The 20,446-nt window shown below is 36.8% G+C and overlaps 3 protein-coding genes across 3 annotated transcripts; 2 read left to right on the forward strand and 1 right to left on the reverse strand.

Moving 5' to 3' along the window:
- Positions 1-1,521: 1,521 nt before the first annotated feature.
- J3458_020610 (uncharacterized protein) lies at positions 1,522-4,181 on the forward strand. The gene is made up of 3 exons (XM_066122133.1): positions 1,522-2,071; positions 2,124-2,778; positions 2,846-4,181. The coding sequence occupies exon 3, from the start codon at positions 3,479-3,481 to the stop codon at positions 3,998-4,000; it is 522 nt and encodes a 173-aa protein (XP_065972759.1). The 5' UTR covers positions 1,522-2,071; positions 2,124-2,778; positions 2,846-3,478; the 3' UTR covers positions 4,001-4,181.
- Positions 4,182-5,758: 1,577 nt separating this feature from the next.
- J3458_020611 (uncharacterized protein) lies at positions 5,759-7,720 on the forward strand (the record flags this gene model as incomplete). Its single annotated transcript, XM_007815906.2, has 1 exon — positions 5,759-7,720. The coding sequence occupies one exon, from the start codon at positions 5,759-5,761 to the stop codon at positions 7,718-7,720; it is 1,962 nt and encodes a 653-aa protein (XP_007814097.2).
- A 749-nt stretch (positions 7,721-8,469) lies between these two features.
- TAH18_2 (NAPDH-dependent diflavin reductase) lies at positions 8,470-10,455 on the reverse strand (the record flags this gene model as incomplete). The annotated part of the gene is made up of 4 exons (XM_007815905.1): positions 8,470-9,862; positions 9,911-10,009; positions 10,062-10,237; positions 10,300-10,455. 4 exons carry the CDS (start codon positions 10,453-10,455, stop codon positions 8,470-8,472), a joined length of 1,824 nt encoding a protein of 607 aa, XP_007814096.1.
- Positions 10,456-20,446: the final 9,991 nt, after the last annotated feature.

The following is a 20,446-nucleotide window of genomic DNA, read 5'->3' on the forward strand; positions in this document are numbered from 1 at the left end:
CTCGCCGTGAAGTTGTAGACGACATTTTTTCCCCCTTCTCCCGTCATCTGCCTAGCCTGCATGTGCCGGATTGCGTCTTTCCTATCCTCACATTCCTAAAGAGGCGAAAGTTTGTGACGCACTCCGAATATTGACTTACGAATCCTCTTACACCATGCCACAGTCATGGCAGGTGTCGGAGGCTTATCGAAAGCGATAGTCTTGCCAAGCAACCCGCGTTCAGAGAATTGACTCCGAGGCAACAGTAGATCCTATGCCCGAAGTATCTTCCATCACTAAGCCTCTTCTACGATACTTACGGCACCGTAATTAAGAAAAAAAAAAAAACTTCAGCTAAATAGTTTTCGTGTGTGCATCGATCTGGAGGTTTGAAAGCCGCAGAGCCAATGACAGTTGATGATGAGTCTATTCGGAAACAACACTGGGGATCATATTCCATACTCTTCTTGTAACTGTTGAATAGCCTTCGGCCGGGTTCTGTGATGGTCTCTTTCCAATTGCTTGGTTGAAACGTACTCCGTCAGAGTGCTCTGTACTTGGGGAAGGGCTGTCAGTTTGATATGACGACCCTAACCCTGACCCTTGCCTGGCCATGTCTGACGTCTGGTTCCTTGGAGTACATTCCGCACCTTGCCTGAAACTAAACACTTGCCTTTTCGGAACAAACTGCTTGGGTCAGGGTTGATATTTGACATTTTAGTCCCGCGCATGAACGCCTCCATAATCCCCGGGAAATTCAAAACGGTATTAGATTTCTTATTGCGAAATTGAACGTTGAACGAAGACGTGTGTGTCTCGTAGAACTTGCAACTGCCGTGTCCGAAACGCCAGGGACTATGGTAAGATAAAGTCGACTACATTGGGGGGCGGGGCGAAATGTGATATGTTGCTGGATAAAGGTCAACTGTAACTGCTAGATAAGAGGTGGTTATGGAGCACTCGGTATGTGCATGGGGGATTCTCCGTGTGGTCATCTTGCTAGTCTCGGTAACAATCTCGTGAAAGATGTACTGAGATGTCGCAAGTCAGCCTAGAAGCCAGATGTGTAATAGAGGGTGCGTTTTCTGGAAGCTTGCGATCCACTCCCCGTGCCACGCTTGTATTCGGAGAGACAGGTGACGAGAGCTCCGCAGTATCAAGCTCTTCCGAATGGCAGTTCCGGCCGCACAAGCAGTTCATCAATAGCGCAAGCATCTTGCAGCGTGCATGGAAAGGCTGCAGTTAGTGTTGTCGCGCATGACTGATTGGTGCGCTGGTGTACTCCGTAGTTATCGACCTACCTGATTCTGTTGCCTTGCCTTCCAGATCCAGATTGAAGGCATTGACCATGGCAGCATGGTGGTGGATAGGAGGCCATATGGCTGCATAATGGGGGCGGGGCATCCCAGTCGAGCGATCAGGCCTAAACTCGGCGATGGGGCATTGATTGCTGGGCTGTGGACGGACTGGCTACGTGTTGTAGACGGTCGACAACGATTGCGCCATCAACGTACGACGAGATGGCTTTGAAGGTGACTGTTGTCGGCATTGTGGAGGACGTCAAGCAAGAAGAAATGAACAACTTCGACGCACGGAGTCAGCAACTCGTACAATACGGCATAACTACGGAACCGGGCTGTGGAGATTTGGAGACTTGCATCTTGGCAGGCAGGTAACGTTGGCTGGGTGGCTCGTGCCTGCCATCTTGCCGTAGCTCCTACTCTGTACGAAGCTGTGCCTGCGACGCCGAGTACTATCTGGTTTGGATTTCAGCCGATCTCGATATGCATATTTCGTCTCCATGCAACTGATTCTGCCTGGGTACAAGTGAGTTCCCTAATCATTCCTACAGGGCTCGCAGTAACGGACTATTGTTGAAGGCAGGGTAGGCGGTCAGGAATGCGGTTCATCCTTGGATCTGAGCTTTGTGTAGATATTAGTGTCGTTTCTGGCGGTCAACAAGCCTCGTGCCATTGCATATGGTAAATAGCCAACCTTTCTTTGAGAAGGACATATCGATCAATAGACGACATAGCACCAATATTAACCCATTTCGGACGCGTGCTGGGTAGATCGGCACAAGCTAGCTCAGGTGCTTTCAGCTCCCTTAATACTCGATTCTGAGACATTGCTGACCAACGAAGGGGCAAAATCACTTCAGCGTTGACCCTGAATCAGGATTCATCCATTGCTCTACAAAAAGCGAAAAAAAGAAGCCATTCTGGCTCAGTTAGCACAGCCACTGACATGATGTCTCGGGATTTCTGCGCTCCAACAGCCAGTTTGCGAGGCTTCTCACAAGTTGTGATGGAAAGCATCGTCATAGCTACTGATGTCATGGGAATGCCTCGCCGATTTTTTTTTTTAAAGGGATGTGGTTTGACATGGATACATCGTCCAGGCTGGCCTGAGCTAATGACCAATGACCAAGACTCATTAATTTTACCCTAGGAGAAAATAGAGTCTGACCTTTTGTCTATCCGCCGCTTAATATCACAATACGGAGTATTCAATGCTGGCTTGGCAGCAGGCAAGCTCGGCCAGGCCGATCCATGTTCTTGGGACTGATTTTGCCTAGCATCGAGCTAGTGAAGCTTTAATACCAGAGCATGACAACAGCTAAGGATACGGCGCCATCTACCTGCCATGCGGGATGTGGAGGATAACTGAGGACTATCACTTCTTGGAGCATGTCTGTACACAATAACTAACAGGCTTTGCTCCACGGACGCCAAAACGGACTGCGCCCTACAGACAAAAGATGATCGCCGGTATCCATGGTTTGATCGTCTTGCCCAGGTAAGTCCGTCAACCGCCGCATCACGGACGCGTGTTTTCGTCGGAGATTTAAGAGATTACGGAGTAGGTGCCAAACCGATACACTTCGCACCAGACGTAATTGAACTTTGCTTACCCCGACGTGGCAGCTCGCTGTCGCACCGCCTTCTACGATGGGCAGGTCTTATCTCCACCCACAAGAATGCAAGATGTGGTGAAACGCATTGAACAACCTGCCTTTCATAGGAGCCTCGAACGGCTTCAGTTAATAGTTGCCTAGACACGAAGAAACGTTTTATCCATATCATTTCGTACCTCCACGCGACGCGACACCAATAGCGCCACTTGCATTCTTGGCACTTGCAGTGTCTAGTTATCATCAGTGGCTTTAGTTTCGAAGCAAGACACTGCGTGCGCTGTGTTTGGATACGTCCGTTTTAAAACTGTTTGCTCGACTACCTTTTTATTAGTATCCGTTTAGCTCCGGGACGTCTATACGAGAATGCTCACTGGTCGCCACATCACTGGAAGCACCCGAATGCTTACCCAGTTACCAGGATGGGTGGATGGCAGACACAAGCTAAGGCGTCCGACTCGCAATGATGGCTGGCCCTTGTTGCCATCGTGGATGGTCCCGCCCCGGCGAAGGGGGCGGCGGGATGCCGGGGACCGACTCTTTTGGTAAGCTTGGTTTCCTTCAAAGACGGGACGGGAGGCTCACATGTGCGAAAACCGCGTCTATTGTGCTACGGCGCAACAATGTGAAGTCGTCTTCAACAACCCTTATACCCATTTCAGTCCTGCGGGCTTCAGATGTCTCTGCGAGCCGGTCATGCTAATTAAGATAGGCCGGCTGAGAAATGACCGTCACTTTGTGAGCCGTCCGTGGGTTGAGACGGTGGAAATTGGGGACAGGGAACTGATGCGTCTTTTGATTCACTCGGATGGCTCCTGTGCCCTGCTGCATTCCTCCTCCCTTGGGGAAAAGTCCACCAGCTATACCCGTGTCCCTGGGATCCAGCCAAAGCCCGGCCTGTACCGCACTGAGCTGCACCTGTGGTCTCAGGTGATGGGCCAATCAAGCTGGTCAGGGCACGGCCGTGTCCAACACCAGTTGCTCTTGAAGAGCAAAATCTTGTCAAGCTCCCACCGTGGAGCGGGGAGCGAGAAATCAAGTCTAATGCCAACCCACTTTTGTGTCTGGCTTTTTGGGTACAACCCCAGTCAGTTGCGTAGTGGCTAGTCGTTTGCTCTGGACTATGGACTCATTGAACTCCGTACGGTATTTGCAAGATTCTGGCGCGCCAAGGACGAAGGGAGAGAAGTGGTAGGAGAATAGTGTCGACAGCGGTGTGTACAAATACGGATTACGGAGTAAGGATGTACCGACAAATCCGCAAGGTAGTTAGTTACCTAGGGCCCCCAATTACGGGTCACACCACGCGGTGGTGACCTGCGTCTCTGCGTCTCTAGCATCTAGCTTGCCACACCACCCGATTTATCAACAGTGAACGGCTGCTGGCTTCTCACGACTATTGCGCTAGCGGTGCATCTGGCCTTGCATTCTCCAGTCCCTTCTCTCTGTCTCTCGTCTTGAATTCTCCGCACACCCCTGTCACATCGAATGGTCCCTCGATTGCGCCAGTGACTCTCCCCATATCCCCCCATGTCCCCGGTCCCAGTGACAGCGCTCTAAATGCTCTGCCGACTCTTTGGATGGACTTTCATCTTCCACACTCTGTTCTTCACCAACTCATCTGCCGGCCAACTCTTCACGGCGTCCCTTGACTAAGCTGCCCGCGGTTCCTCACTTCTACTGCCTATTTGGACTCCCATTTTCCAATCCTGTACTGAGCTAATTACGAAGAGAGCCATCAAGGACAATCTGGTTATGGGAGTATTGGGTCATATTTCTCGTATCGCCAATCGTCATTGAACTTTGCGCGACTACTTCAATGTCTACGCTGCGAATGGCAAAATAGAGTTGTTTCGTTTACGCGCCTCTTCGATGAACCCCAGGACAACCTGACTAACTTGACGGTGACCTGGGGGTTCTTCAAATTCGCACATCTCAGCACCAGCTGGCACCAATATTCGACCCACGATTATAGGAGGGAACGAATTTCATACGACATGAGGGCGCAAGCAGCGGTAACGACAGTTGCTGCTGCCACAGCATCTGTTGCCCCGATCGTGGAGGCAGCAGAGCCACAGCCGGTGGCCTTCTACCCTACCGCGTGGTCAGTCACTGCTTCAGCATAACTCTCACGACCGCCGGAAATTGCCAGCGTGCAAAGGGACGTTCATTTTCTAAACATGGCTTCTAACTTATGTACCACAGGCTGGGAGTAGACGGAAATTGGTCGACATTCGGCTTTCTGGTCGGCTCCAACAACGTCAATGTCCTGTTTAGTACGGCGCTATCGGAATTTTGGGCTGTGGGACCAGGAGGATGTAACAGAAGTATAACATTGCGGATTTCGTGAACAATCAATCCTTCGTCGTTTACTGACGTGTTTCGCTACAGATGACCCTCATTGCAGCTCAAACAGAGGAGGTATTTATTATCCATCCGACTCAAAGCACTGGTCTGGGCTGGGAACATGGGAACTTGGGTTGCCGGATTTGGGGACAGGAGGTAATGGACAATATGGCTTTGACACCATAGCAGGTCTCAATCCCATGACCAGTGTTGGATATCAAATGTCCAACGTTCTCATATCAGCTATCAACTCGACAAACTACTTTCTCGGATTCTTCGGCGTTGGAATGAGATCAGGTAACTTTGGTGACATCGTTGCCACTCCTCCAATGAGACAAGCCGTGGCATCATTTGGTTGGGTTTCCAGTTACAGCTACGGATATACTGCTGGGGCATCATACCGTTCGTTCCTGACTGGCATATCACGCGGCGGGCAAGTTTAACATGTGCTGACATGCGACTGTAGGCAACACTGTTGGATCAGCGACGCTGGGTGGCTATGATGCGGCCAGACTAGCCATGCACGACAAGACATTTACCATGAATCAGACGGAAGGTGTCCCCAGACCCCTTATTCGAGGAATTGAGGTATCCTCATCAAACGAAAGCAGCTGGAAAACAGCCACCCGGATCTTGTTGGATTATAACAGTGCCTTTACGGCCGTTATTGACACGACAACACCCTACCTCTGGCTTCCTCCCGCGTTGTGTGACAATTTTGCCACGGCGCTTAACTTGACCTACAATGAAACTTTCCAGCTTTACACCTTGACAAACGAGCAGTATCGCCAGTATTCATCCAGCAGCTCCCTTGCTTTTGTGTTTAGCTTCTCAAGCATGGACAATCACGATAACTTTGGCGACCCTCTTGATGTTACTGGTGTAGTAAACATTACGGTGCCGATCACAACCTTCGTGAGCTTATTGAGCTACCCCTTTATGAAGGGAGCTGTTGGATATACCGACCCTGCCGTTCCGTACTTTGCCCTCAGGAAGGCCCCTACCAATGGCACCGCGATTATTGGTAACGCATTCATGCAAGAGGCCTACCTCATGACGAAATATGATTCTGGCGTCTTTTCAATACATCAAGCACGGTTTCCCAGCGATCCGACTGGAGATGCAAAGCTGACCAAGATAAACCGACCAAACAACAGCCCATTCCCGCCGCCACCAGACTCCAACGGTAGAAATGGTCTTTCGACAGCAGAGATGGTTGGTATAGCTGTTGGTGCCGTGGCATTCTTCAGCACACTTGTATTTGCCTTCTTCTGCTACAGACGCCATGAACGACAACAGCGTGAACGATCGGGTGACGACTTTGATGATGACAAAGACTCCGCGTCGACACTCACACCAGACTCCCCCAGGAGTCCCATATCCCAAATGCTTTCCAGGATCGTTGGACGCAGACGATCTCGAAGGGCAGGAGCAACCATGACAGCCAGCGGTGACCCATCGGAAGCCCCTGATCACCAAATATACGAACTTCCAGCTCCCGCAGCTCCCGCCGAATTGGATGCTGGAGGCAGCGACGATAACTCCATTCTGGGCGAAACAGACTCAGGCACAGACAGCACACAGCACCTCAGTGCCTACGAGATTGCAAGGAGAAAATTGGATCGGCAGCTTCAAGGTCCTGTGCCGGAATATACACCACCCGTTGACGGAACTGGTGTGCAACTGGAGAAAGCTTCTGTGCCTGAGGTGCGGCCAACTCTTGAAACGAACATGATAGACCAACCATCACCAATTTCTCCAGCAAGATCTCGTGGCGCTGATTCGACCTCGAACACTCTCCTCGTATCCGAGCCATCGCCGGTGTCACCAAGAGGAGACTGGAATTCAGCCGAACTGCCTTCGCCTGTAACGGCATCCATGCCCCCTAGATCATATTCATCAGGCACTAGAAGCGGAGGTCAATCTACGGCAAGCCGATCCTTGTCCGTAAATTCCAATTCACCAGCATCCCAAGCGACTGACACAAGACCTCCCCCAATACCTGCCGCATTTCAACGGACTCCTATTGATCCCTCCAAAGTTGTGTGCCTGGGCCCGTTGCCTGAGAGCGTTCACTTGTCAGGCCATATCGTAGGCACAGGGTCACGCATGATGAACTCCGATGGATGCGAGATACCTGCTAGCATGTTTGTTCCCGGATCTCACGCATCTGAAGGAAGTCTGGGGAGTAATTTTACAGAAGAAGAGGACAGAATGGCCGAAGAAGAAGAACCACGAGGCACCAACCATTCGAGCATGAGACTAAACGGCGGTCACCACGGAACTATACGAAGTCAATTGAACACAGACCGACAACCACTCCCTTCTCAGCCAGGAGAACATGAAAGCCAAACTGGGTCCCCTAGGCCAGTACATTCGGATAGGTCATCCGAGGAAGGCCGCATCGATACTGGTCGCGATCTCATCCACGTTCCTCAAATGGCCGATAAACGGTACAGCTGGGAAGAAGATCGATCATGACAATACTCCAATCAATGATTTGTGACCGACAAAATCTCATTTTTACCGACCCGGTTCTTTATTTTCATGGCTTTCACATCTTGAGCGATTTTTATACCTTATTTACGTAATTTCTCTTGACAGTAACAATAGCGAAGGAGTTTCGGTAAATCGTCAACTTTATTTCGACATTCGGGCAAGGCATTACACATTTTCTTGCTCATCAATCGTGGGATGTTTTCCCCCCCCTCATGAAACCAGCAATTCGGCAATATGAGAAGGGGTGCAATCTGAAAGCGGAGTTATTAGTCTGTCCCTTGCTGTTATTACAATTAGGGACTCAATTGCCCTTTTCCTTTTTCCCTTTTTTTTTTCTTCGTCGGGGCACAAACTTGGATACTCGGAGCATGTGGAGCAAGGTTCGTTCGCCATATATATCCTTACGTTTATATGAGGTGGAATGGAATTGAGCAAGAAGATGTGTAGTGGAGGGGCCGTGTTAGGTGCGGAGGCTATGACTTGAAGAAGGGGTATGAACTCTGCTCAGTGGCACCAAATGGCAAGATAGATGGTAGCTGAATGCTGAATACCAACTTCATCAGTTGAAGCACCTTTGATTGCACAATTTGCACACTGTGACGTTGAAATTGTGTGAGGTCTAGAGACGCATGTTGTAATTATCTCGATCTACGATATGGATTCACCCCGTACTCTTGAGTGAAGCATATCTGTAAAATCGTCTAGTAAACTGAATTTCTAGCCGTGGCTCATCACCAGATTTCCTGCCACCAAGTAATGCCATCCAAGCTACGCTTCCTCTCCACCTCATCCCCACCCTCGATGAAGGTATCAAAAACAGCATGTTTACATGCATCTGCCATCTTGGTCGAGCCCCCGCATACAGCGAAGATGGCCTTCTGCGGAATCAACTGTTCCAACAATATAGCTTCCTTGCGTATCAAATCCTGCACATATATCTTCTCCCGCTGATCTCTGGAAAACGCCGTAAACACAGTAAGTTTGTCTCCAGCAAGTGCGCTCCATTCTTCGGCAAAAAAGTAATCTGCGTCTTTGTTACGATTACCAAAGAACAATATCATTGGGGCAGAGGACTTGTGTGTCATTCGTTCGTGGATGAGTGAGCGGACGGGGGCGACGCCTGTGCCTGTTGCCATGGCTATGAGCGGCCGTTGGGCATTTACGGCGCCGTGGATGGGGGACAGAACAGGTTTGAGGGTGACGGTTAGGGGGGTGCTGGGCGGCAGGTGGGTTATGTAGCGGGAGCAGAGGCCCTCTCGAGGCTTGCGCAGGATGGTGCGGTACTTGACGAGTGCGACCAGGAGCTCTATTCTTGTGGCTGGAGATGGGGACGTCGGGGTGAGGTGCTTGCCGCCGTTGGCAATGCTAAAGTCGCGGCCGCGGATGAGTGGGAATACTTCGAGGAGGTGCGAAGGGGGAACGCGGACCGAGTAGAACTCCTCGAGGACTTCGATGATGGTTCTTCGGGAGCGGGTGGCGTAGTCAAAGTATTCGTCCAGGAATTCGGTCCTTGTGAATTCGAGGAGGCGCTCTTTGTGGTCCTCGTTGTCTGAAAAGTAGGAAAGGCTTTTAAGGAACGAGCGCCGGGGCACAGCGTTTATGTCGATGTTGTGCAAGAGTAAGTCGCGGAGGGTACATGGGGACGGGGGGGCATATAATGTGGGAGGGAGGGAGCAGAGAGATAAATCGAGAGGGTCGTCGGCAATGGCGTCCCATTCCATAAGGGTGATGACTTTTTGCACGTCTTCGGGGAAGTTTTTGGGGTAAATGGTCAGACAGTCGCCTGGGTTGACTTGCAGGGAGCTGGGGATGTCAAAGGATACGAGGCGGACATCTTGCCAGTGGCTTTCGGGGGTGAGTCGTTTGTTTTCAACGAGGGTGGCTTGTAGCCCGTGGGGAACAGGTAGTTGGTTTAGTGGTGGTGTTGAGGGTGGTTTCTTGGTGTCACCATTGACGTGAGACTTTCTAGAGGCCTCGGCGCGATTGTTGATGGCGGGTGCTAATGACCATTTTGGAGGAAGCATCTGATCCTCGGGTATGGCACCTCGTCCCATTGGATCGGGATAGTGCTTCAGAAGACGTTTGCGGAGGCCATCTGCCCAGCGCACAAAGCTTCCGTCGATACTATTGAACGTTAGATGTAGACTTGATACGGCATTGGAAACAACATACCCCTCTGGGAATTGCTCATCGGCTTCGCACGGCTCAATGAATGTAGAGGCCCCTAGTTGGTCAAGACGCCGGATAAGCTTTCTGGCTGCCCAGTTGAATCTACATATTAAGTTAGCCAAGTGTTGGTGATGGGCCGATTGATGCAACTCACTTGAGATAGGTGCTGTCACCGAGACCAACACAAGAGTACTTCATTTGGCCCAAACAGTCAGGCGGCAGCTTCTTGCGGAGCAGTTTCTTCCAAAACAAGAGGGAGTTGTGTGGCATGTCACCCTGTCCGGTTGTCGAGATGACAAACAAGACGAACTGGTGCTGGAGGAGCTCATTCTGCGTGAAAACAAGGCACTTAGCAAAAACACGAAGTGACCGAGCTATTTTGCACAACTTACCAGGTTCACATTGTCTAGCTCCTCCACGCGGCTGGTAAAGCGCAATCTCTGACACAACTTGCCGAGCTCTTCGGCCATATCCTGGGCATTGCCAGTTTCGGAGCCGTACAGGACCAGGACGGTCCTGTCTGAGCTGGTCCTGTCTGAGCTGGTCATGCCGCCAGCGTGTTTTGGTTGCTCTGGCGCAAAACGATGCGCGGAATGAGAAGGGCTAGCTAGGTGGCTGCTCAGAAAGCCGTATGCTCATGAGAAACGCCGTCGTGGGGCGCCCGCTAACGTGCGTGACGTCGTTGATGGCAATAAACTGGTTCGCGAGAAGGTTGCGAGAAGGCTTGTGACGGATTAAAACTCGGCGCTCCATGGGTCCGATGCCGGTCGGTGGCGTTGGCCAAGCCGACCGAGATCTTATCAATCGAGGTTGCATCGCAATCTATTTTGACGACACCAATGATGTTCACGGAACAGCTACCATGGACGACATGGGCGCAGTATAACTGCCATCTTGCGTAGTCACTTGAAATTAGATTTCGCGAATCTTGTGCAAGTGTGGTTCGTGTACTATTTAACATGTCTCCAAGCGCACAGTAATGTGATGGTTTGGTAGCGGTTTGCCGCCAAAGAAAAATCCACTGGCCGACACTCCAGAGTGACTTCATTCAGCCTTAGCTCATCGGACTCCTGGACTCGTAACATTGAATTTGTGCTGCTCAATTTCCGGCCGTCAAAATGCCAGGTCCTCGACTTTGCACCATTGCACAGAGTGCCTTCCTTGTTCGAGAGCAACGCTGCGGCGACCAACTCTCATAGGCGTGGGCAAGGCTTGCAATGAAAGACGGCGACACGTCTGAGCCTTGATTTTAATATGGCTCGTTGCTAACCATGCTACCCTTCATAGCAGGGAAGTTGTTGCCGGGCTTGTCTAGACGCACACAAGTCGCTCACAAGCGCTCACACGCAACCAGTGTTGTAAAATTAACCCCCCGCATGGATTTGCGTACTGCACGTAATCGTGTGCCACAGTCGTTAGCATGAAGCAGAAAAACATTGTAGAGTCGTCACTCATCTATCCGTGTCTCGTTGTCTAGCTCCCTGAGGGCTCGGGACGAGTGGATCTGTGGAAAGGCAAGACAACGGGAGGGTAGGCGGGGCAAGGTTCGCTGTCAAAGATGAAGATGGCGGGCACTTTAGCCATCAATTCAATGGCCATGGCCGATTTGTGCGTCTAGAGAGCGTCTGACCGAACTTGAACGCAATTTGAAGCCTTGTTATGGGAAAAAGTGGATTAAGTCACGTTACATAGTGAAATGAGGGGTAATATTACTAGGGACACTTTAGGTAAAAAGAAGGAAGAATAAGAGTAATTAATATAATTAATACCCTAAATTATTATATAGTTTTAATAATAAGATTAAGACTATTATAATTCTAATACCTTTTTTTATTTCTTTCTTAAATTAATATAAGTGCTAAACGCTTAATAATATTATATAAATAAGCTTTTATTATTAAACGAATATTATAAAGCTTACTAGTATTATAAGATAAATTAATTCTTATAAAAACTTAAGATTATAATATTAAGACTTAAATAAAGCTTAAAATAAGTTATAAAAGATTACTAGACTTATATAAAGCTAAGAATAATACGAATAAACCTTTATTTTATATTAAAAGAAAATAATACAAATAAACCTTTATAAGAAATTAAAACTATAGGATTAAGATTATAAAGAAGACTAGAACTATAAATTACTTATAAAAGATTATACGAATTATAAAGCATAAAATAATTTTAATATAAATAAAATAAGAGAAGAACTTAATATTATAATATTAAAATTATAAAGAGGTTATAGGATAATACTTATACTTTAAGAGACTATAAAAGCCTAAAAAAGGTAATTAACTAAAAGCTAAATATACGCGAATAAATAATTTAAACTTCTAATTTTAAGGGGGCTTTAAAATACCTTTTAAACGCTTAAAGAGAGATATAAAGAGGTTTATTTTCTATAATTATAAACTTAAACAATTTAAAAGTCTTTAAATAATAGCTAAATACGCTATAATATAGCTCTACTTTATTAGACTTTAAAGAAGTCTTAAAACCTACGCTAAACGCTTAAAGAATAAAGTAATAATTCTTATTTTTAGGACTATAAACTTAATAAAATTAAATGAGATTAAATGTATTAATTAAGCGCTTATAAATAAACTAAAATATATAATTATTACTTCTCTTTTTTTAAAGGGTATAAAAAGACTCTTAAAGCTTTTAATAGAACTTTAAAAACGCTTATTCTTTTATTAAAGAATTACACGAAACGCCTTCTTATAAAAGTTATATAAGACTAAAAAACTATAAGCGCCTATTCGTTTTATAATATATTAGAATATAATAATAAGGCTAGTAATATATTAGATTTATAGAAATAATTAATAAACTATAAAATTAATTCCTAAAAACCTATACTAATAATACCTTATAAAATAATAAAACTAATAGTAGGTATACTTACTTTTCTATTATATAATCTTATAATTATAGTTAAGTGTAAGCTTAAAGTTCTAGCTAAGTAAAAGTAAAGTAAAAAGCTATTAAATACTAGTAAATATAAGATTATTCTTTTAGTTTTTAAGGCTACTTTGTAACCTTACTTTAAAGTAAGAAACCTTAGTTTTTATACGTAAGCACGTTATACCTAATATTAAAGAGCGTATAAACTACTTTACTTTATTAATCTCTTATTAAACTTATTTAATTAAATAAGAAGTATTATATATAAACTATAAGAGCTATATTATAAAAATATAAGATTAATTAAACTTAATTAAATTTAATATTATAAGAAATTTATAGAAAAAATAATAGTAATTAAAATACTATTTACTATTAATAAAAAGGGTAATTAAAAGTAAAATTAAAATAAAAGAAAAGGGTTTCTTTTCTTAAGGAATTTATATTTAAATTTTAATCTATTAATTTATTTACCTATAAGAAATAAAAGGCGTAATAGATTTACTAAAGGTTTAGCCTTAATTTTACCTTTATTATAACTTTTCTTAGCTTATAAGTTACTTTTTATTATCGCTTAAATAAATACGCTTATATTTATTAAACTTCTTTTATTAAACTCTTATTATTAGCTTATAATAATATAATAATACTTAAATACTCTTTTTCTTTTAATCTTTTAAAAGCTAATATTAGCTTAAGAATATTTAAAAGACCTTAAAGTTTAATCTTTTCTCTTATTATATTAAGCTAATTTAAAACTATTAAACTTAAACTTAAACTTTAAACTTAACTTTATACCTTTATTTATAAAAGATCTCTCTCTTAATTTTATACACTTATTAAAGAACGTTTTACCTTTATTTTTACGTTTATTAATTAATTTAAACTTAAGAGAAAAGAAGATTAAAGAATTACTCTTATTTTTATTATTAAGAATTATAAACCCTTTAAGCTTTTATTTTATAAGGGGAGTAAAAGGAATTTTATTTACTAGATATCTTAAAGATAATTTTACCTAAGATTATATTAATTATTATAATATTATAATAGTATTAATAAGAGTATTAAAATACGTAAATACTTTAACTTAAATATATTTTATATAAGGTTTAAGGGAAAGAGTAATAATATAATATAAGAACTTAAACTATAAGAATAAAAGATAAGATATACTTTTAATAAAGTTTATTAAGAAGTTTTTAAACCTTAACCTTTATTTAAAGATAATTATAAAATAAAAGGTATTTTATTTTATTAAAGAAAAGAGAGAGTTATTAATAGCTTATATTTAAAGAGTAAAGAACTTAATAATAAAGGTAAAGATAAACGTAAGATAAATATTACTTATTAACTTTATTACTTATTTAATAAATAAAGAAATAAACGCTTAACTTTAAAAGTAAGTATTAAATAAACTATTTACTTTAAATAAGTAAATATAAGAGATAATTATTAAAGGTTTAATAATAGTAAATCTTAAGATTATTCTTTATAATTATTACTTATTTACCTTAAAAAAGATTATAAGATAATATAAGAAATTAACCCTAATAATAAGTATAAATTTAATTCGTATATTAATAGACTATTAAATAAAATAAGATAAGTAATAGGTTAAATAATAAGTAAAAAAAAATAAGAAAATATTTAAACTTATTAAGTAATTAAAAGTATTTAAGATTTAAATAAACCTAAAATTATTAAGATTATATAAATAAGATAAAAGGCCTAGCTATTATACTTAAAACTTAAATAGGTAAATAAAAGGTAATTATATAAACTCTTTTTATACTAATAATAATTTAAACCTAAGAAATAAGGCTTTAATATTACTAGCTTTCTCTCTTAAAAATAACGTATAAAGAGACTTAAATTATTTTTAATGTTTCTTATATAGAAGTAAAGATATATAAAATATAACTATAAAAATAAGAATAAATACTTACCTAAAAAGTTTAAAGAGAAACGGGAATTATAGTAATAAAATGCTTAATAAATAAGAAGAGATAAATATAAGAAGTTAAATATAAGGTTATAATTAAACTACGTAAGAGATTTAAGATAAGGGTATTAAAAGATAATCTTATTATTAGAATATACGCTTAAAGAACTAATAATATTATAATTATTTTAAACTTATATAATTAATTTATAAAGTTATAAATTCCCTTAAGTAAAGAAGATAAATAAAAGGATAAAGAGTATAAACGTAATTATAAAGAATAAGAGTAAAGCTAAAAAGGTTTTTAATCTTTAAAGACTATTAAATAAGGTAATAAAATTATCTTAAAAACCTAAAGTTTATTTTAATAATTAAACTTAAAAGAGAATAAAGGAACTTTTAAATTCTAGAATATTAAAGAAATAAGCTTTAATAAACGTAGGCTTATTTTAACCTTTATAGTTAATACTATTATTATAGGAAATAATATTAAATAAATTTAAGAGGTTAAAACTAATAATATAATTACACTTAAAGAGATTAAGTAAGGCTTTCTATAAGCTAAAGCTAAGTCTATTACCTTAAATAATTTTATTATCACTTATTTTACTTTTAATTATTATACTTTTTATTAAGGTATTTTTACCTATAAAGAAAATATAAATAAAAAAAACGCCTTCTTTTAAACGTAGGTTAAAACCAGAGCATTGACAAGAAAACTACATTTTCATTTTTTAAAAAAGCTTAAATAATTAATAATAAATCTAATAAAATACTTGAATTATAATAATAAATACATAAAATAGCTAATATTATAGCCAATCAGCTTTTTTAAAAAAGTGGGTCCCTTTAGCTTTTTGTAAGCTTAAAAACTAGATTATATAGTTTTCTAAAAACTTACTACACTACACTACACTACAAAAACTACAAAATGTAGTTTTTGAAGTTTTAGGCTTATAATAGTATATAAGGACCCACTTTTTTTTATTATAAGCTTATAATTTTAGATTTATGCTAGTTATTCGTAGAACTTATAATTCTATAAGTATTTTATTAGATTTAATATAATTTTTTATATTCGAAACTACAAAAACTACAAAACTACAAAACTACACTACTTCCAATGCTCTGGTTAAAACTAAAAAAGATTAAAGTAATAAAGGAATACTAGGTTTTAGCTTTTAATTTAAGAAAATAAATAAGAGATACTAGGTTTAATATTAGTATTCTATAACTTCTTTAGCTAGCTCTTATTTTATAGTAGTAAATAATACACTTAATATAATATTATAAGAAGCTAAAGAGTAACTTAACTAAGGCTATTATAAATAGCTTTATTATACTCTTCTAAAATATTATTAAACTAGAACACCTATTTAAAGCACTTATAGTATTAGGCTATTTTAATCTTATAGCTTATAATAACGTAATTAAGTTAAAGAGGTAAGTTATATTAATACTAGAATATATTATTACTTATTTAAAAGGGTATTAGTTTAATTTTATTCTAATAAATAAAGGATTAAGTGTAGAACTAATAACTTATTATTTTATAATAAAGTATAATCTTCTATTAATATAATTAAGGGAAAAGAAACCTATTTATATAATAAATAATATAAAATACTTTATTATAACTTATACCTATATTAATATAATAATAAAAGAAATTTTAGCTTTAATAAAGTTTTATATTATAAAAGCTTAATAGAATTAAAAAGTACTTTTAAAAAAGACTTAATTACGTTAAATATACGTAATAGAGTATTATATAAAAGAGAAATTAATTATTATTAAAGTCAAAGATTAAACTTAAATAATACTACTTTACTTATATTTATGTAACGGTGGCTTAGGTTCTAAGGCATAGTAGGTCTATTTCTTAGGAAGTAAGTTAGGTTAAATGCTATAAAGTAGCTTTTAAGTAGTATTATAATCAGAGCTCTTACGAATATAGTAAATACAAGTGTATTGTGTATTGTATTTTGTATTGTATTGTATTTTCGTGTATTGTATTTAAATACATTACATTACATTAGTAAAATACCTATAAATGTATTTTAAGGAAAAAAGACCCTTGTTTTTTTAACTTAAAATTATAAGGCTAATTATAAGGGTTATAAGGAAAAATTTTATATCATTTAAAAGAGCTAGATCAGCTCTTTAAAATGCCCCACTTTTTACTATTATAAGTTACTACATTAAGAAGTTATAAGCAATTGAAAATTCGCCCCGCTTTACTTACTTTTTATTTTAAGACATAACTTTAAAGCTTAATATCTCGCTTAATATCCACATTTTAAGGTTAATTTTTAAAGATTCAAAATCACGTGATTTTTAGCTTTATTTTAATACATAATATGCTTATATAAGCATTTATTTATAATATTAAATATTTTATAGCCTTATAATACATTTATAGGTATTCTAATCTTGTAATGTATTGTAATATATTACATTACAATACAATACAATACAGTATAGTAAAAAATACAAAAAATACAATACATTTAGAGGTCTGATTATAATAAGGCTATTAAGAGTATAACTCTTAATAGTAAAACTATTACTTAAATTAATTAATAAAGAATTAAACTATTTAACTATAAGAATACTCCCTTCTTAAGTATTTATTTATCTCTCTATTATAATTTTAAATTAATTAGCTTAACTATTAATCCCTTTAAACCTTAATTAATTAACTTAAGGTTTAATTAGTTTAATTCTTTTTAGTTAATATATTTAAATATTAATCTCTTTAATTACCTCTTAGGTTACGTAGCTAGTTACGTGCCCTTATCTTCTTCTTATACCTATAAGTTATACCTATCTTAGCTAATATAGTTCTATCCCGTGTCTTATATAGTATTATTTATAATATTATACCTCTCCTTTATTAGTCTTATTCTTAAGGCTATTAAAATAGGCTAGCTTAAGTGTTATACGTTTTCTTTCTTTTATTATTATATCCTATTATATTAATTAATTATATCTTAAAATAGCGGTTTAAAGCTTTATTTACTTCTTCTCTTTATTAAAATAACCTTCTTTTTATAATAATTAATAATTTATCTTTATTCTTTATAAAGGCTTACACTTATTACGCTTATATAAGACTTCCCTAATATAAAGCCTTTATTTTTAATTTAAGTTATTATATAAAGTGTATAATAAATAAGTAAGGGAATTATAATATTATAAGGGTAACCCTTTAATAGCTTTATAGTATTATAAATTAATATTATAAGCTTAAGAGAGAGCTTAAAGAAGCTAAGAAGTATACTTTAATTAAGAATTAAAAGGTCTTATATTTATAGAAATAAAAGAAATTATAGTTTAAGAAAATAATACATGTAATTACACGTAGTATTAATAACGTTAAAGAGTTAAAATATATAAAACGTAAGAAAGCGAAATAGCTTTAAAAGACTATAAGAGTCCTTCTTACTCCTTCTAAGAATCTAGATTTTATTTTAGTTTATTTCTTAAATACTAAATTTAATATTAAGTTATTAAATAATACTTAAGAGATTAATTAGAATACGTTTTTTAAAAATAAAACTATTTAAGTAACGTTAAGTAATTTATAAGATTTTTAGCTAGTTTTTAGGTGTTTTTAGAGTTTAAATATCTCTTTTATTTAACGAGATAATAATAATTCTTTATATCTCCTTATACTTTAAGTATTCGTTTAACTTTATATTTATTAATATCTTTTATTATAATATTTATAGTAATTATAAATTTATTTAATGCTTTCTCTAATAGTAATATATAAAATATAAAATAAATTCTTATTCTATCTAGTAATAATAGTTTATAATTAATATTTAAGATTTTTTATTTAATAAGAAATAGTCTAATCTTCTTTTAATTAAGTTTATTATTAGGTTGCTTAGTTTTAATATTTTTATAAATAAGATATACTTTATATCCCTTCTTTAAAATTAATACTAGTAATCTCTTTTTATTCGCGTAGTATTTTATTTAGTTCTATAAAAATATTTATTTTTATTATAAGTGTTTTTATATTTCTATTATAATTACTATATACGTTATAATTACTAGCGTATTTACATTTTATATTATATATATTTTAATAATAGAGTTAAATCTATAATTTACTTTAAATAATAATATCTTTATATTATTAATCTTAAAGCTATTATAAGCCTATTATACTAGTAATAGCTATTTTACTTAATTATTCTATTAGTAGTTAATATAGCTTCGTAAATATTATTTAAGTATTTAGTTTAAGATTTTTATTTATTTATTTAATTATAAGTGGAATACTATTAATAAGCTTTATTTAATCTTTATAGTTTTTATAAGGTATTTCTAAAAGTTTAAGGTGAATAATTTATCGCGATTGAATATAAGCTTTATTAGTAATTTATATTATATAATAACTATTTTAAAGAATATATACGCTAAGTTCTTAGTATTACTTAATTCCTTATATAAAATATAATAGGCGTATTTTATAAGTTTATTTATAATAATTAGAATACTATTATAAGCTACTTTTATTATAAGTTCTTTTAACTTTAATAGTTTAATAATAAAGTCTATTATAATAGTTTACTATACTCTTTTAGGTGGTAATATTAGTTATAATTCTTCGTATAATACGTGTTACGTTAATTTTACTTTATTATACGTGTTATATTTCTTAATAACTTCTTATACTATTTTTTTACTTTCTAAGAAGTTATATAATTTTCTTAGCCTACTAATCGTTTTCCTTACACCCTAATATTTATATAATAAATACTTATATATTTTCTTAATAAGCTATTCTTAAAGTATACTAGAAATATACTATTATTTATTATATAAGAAGGTCTTACCTTTCTTAAATAAATGCGTTTTTATTTTTTAATTATTTAAATAGCTATTATTATTAATATATAATATAATTTAATATATTTATATTTTATTTAACTTAACTTATTAGGTTATATTAATTTCTTAGGTACCTAATATAAGATTTCTATTTTTAATAGCGCGTAATAAGAGTGTATTACTTACTTACTTATTTGATTTTAAGTTCTCTCTTTAATTAAGCGCGTTTACTCTTTTATTTTTAAATTCTTTATAGTATATAATTTTAAAGTTATAATTTATAAGAGTTTTATACTATTTAATCTATCGTTTATTTAAATCCTTTATAGTTAAGAATAATATAAGATTCTTATAATTAATATAAATCTTAATTTAATACTTTACTTTTATAAGATAGTATCTTTATTCTTTAAAGCACTTAATAATAGCTATAAGTTCTTTATTATAAATTCTATAATTAAGTTTAAGTTCATAAAGTTTCTTTAAGAAGAATATAATTAGGTATAATCTTTCTTAATTATCTTATTATTTAAGCTATTCGCCTAGTATAAAGTCTAAGGCGTTTATTTTAAGCTTATAGGGTTTATTTTAATTAAGTGCTTTTAATATAAGTTCTAATATAACTAAATCTTTTATCTTTTAAAATACTATAGCTTTTAGTTTATTCTATTAAAAGTTAACTTCTTTTTTTATTAGATTTATAAGAGGTTATAAAATATCTTTATATTCGCTTAAGAACTTATAGTAAAAGTTTATAAATATTATAAATCCTTTAACTTCTTTTAAATTCTTTAATATAAGCTATTTCTTAATAATTTTAATCTTATTTAAGCTTATTT

The sequence above is a fragment of the Metarhizium acridum genome, assembly GCF_019434415.1.
Source record: "Metarhizium acridum strain ARSEF 324 chromosome Unknown scaffold_574, whole genome shotgun sequence".
Lineage (NCBI taxonomy): Eukaryota > Fungi > Ascomycota > Sordariomycetes > Hypocreales > Clavicipitaceae > Metarhizium > Metarhizium acridum.

Coding starts and splice junctions, on each gene's coding strand:
- J3458_020610 (XM_066122133.1), top strand. CDS start 3,479: ATGTGCGAAAACCGCGTCTATTGTGCTACGGCGCAACAATGTGAAGTC.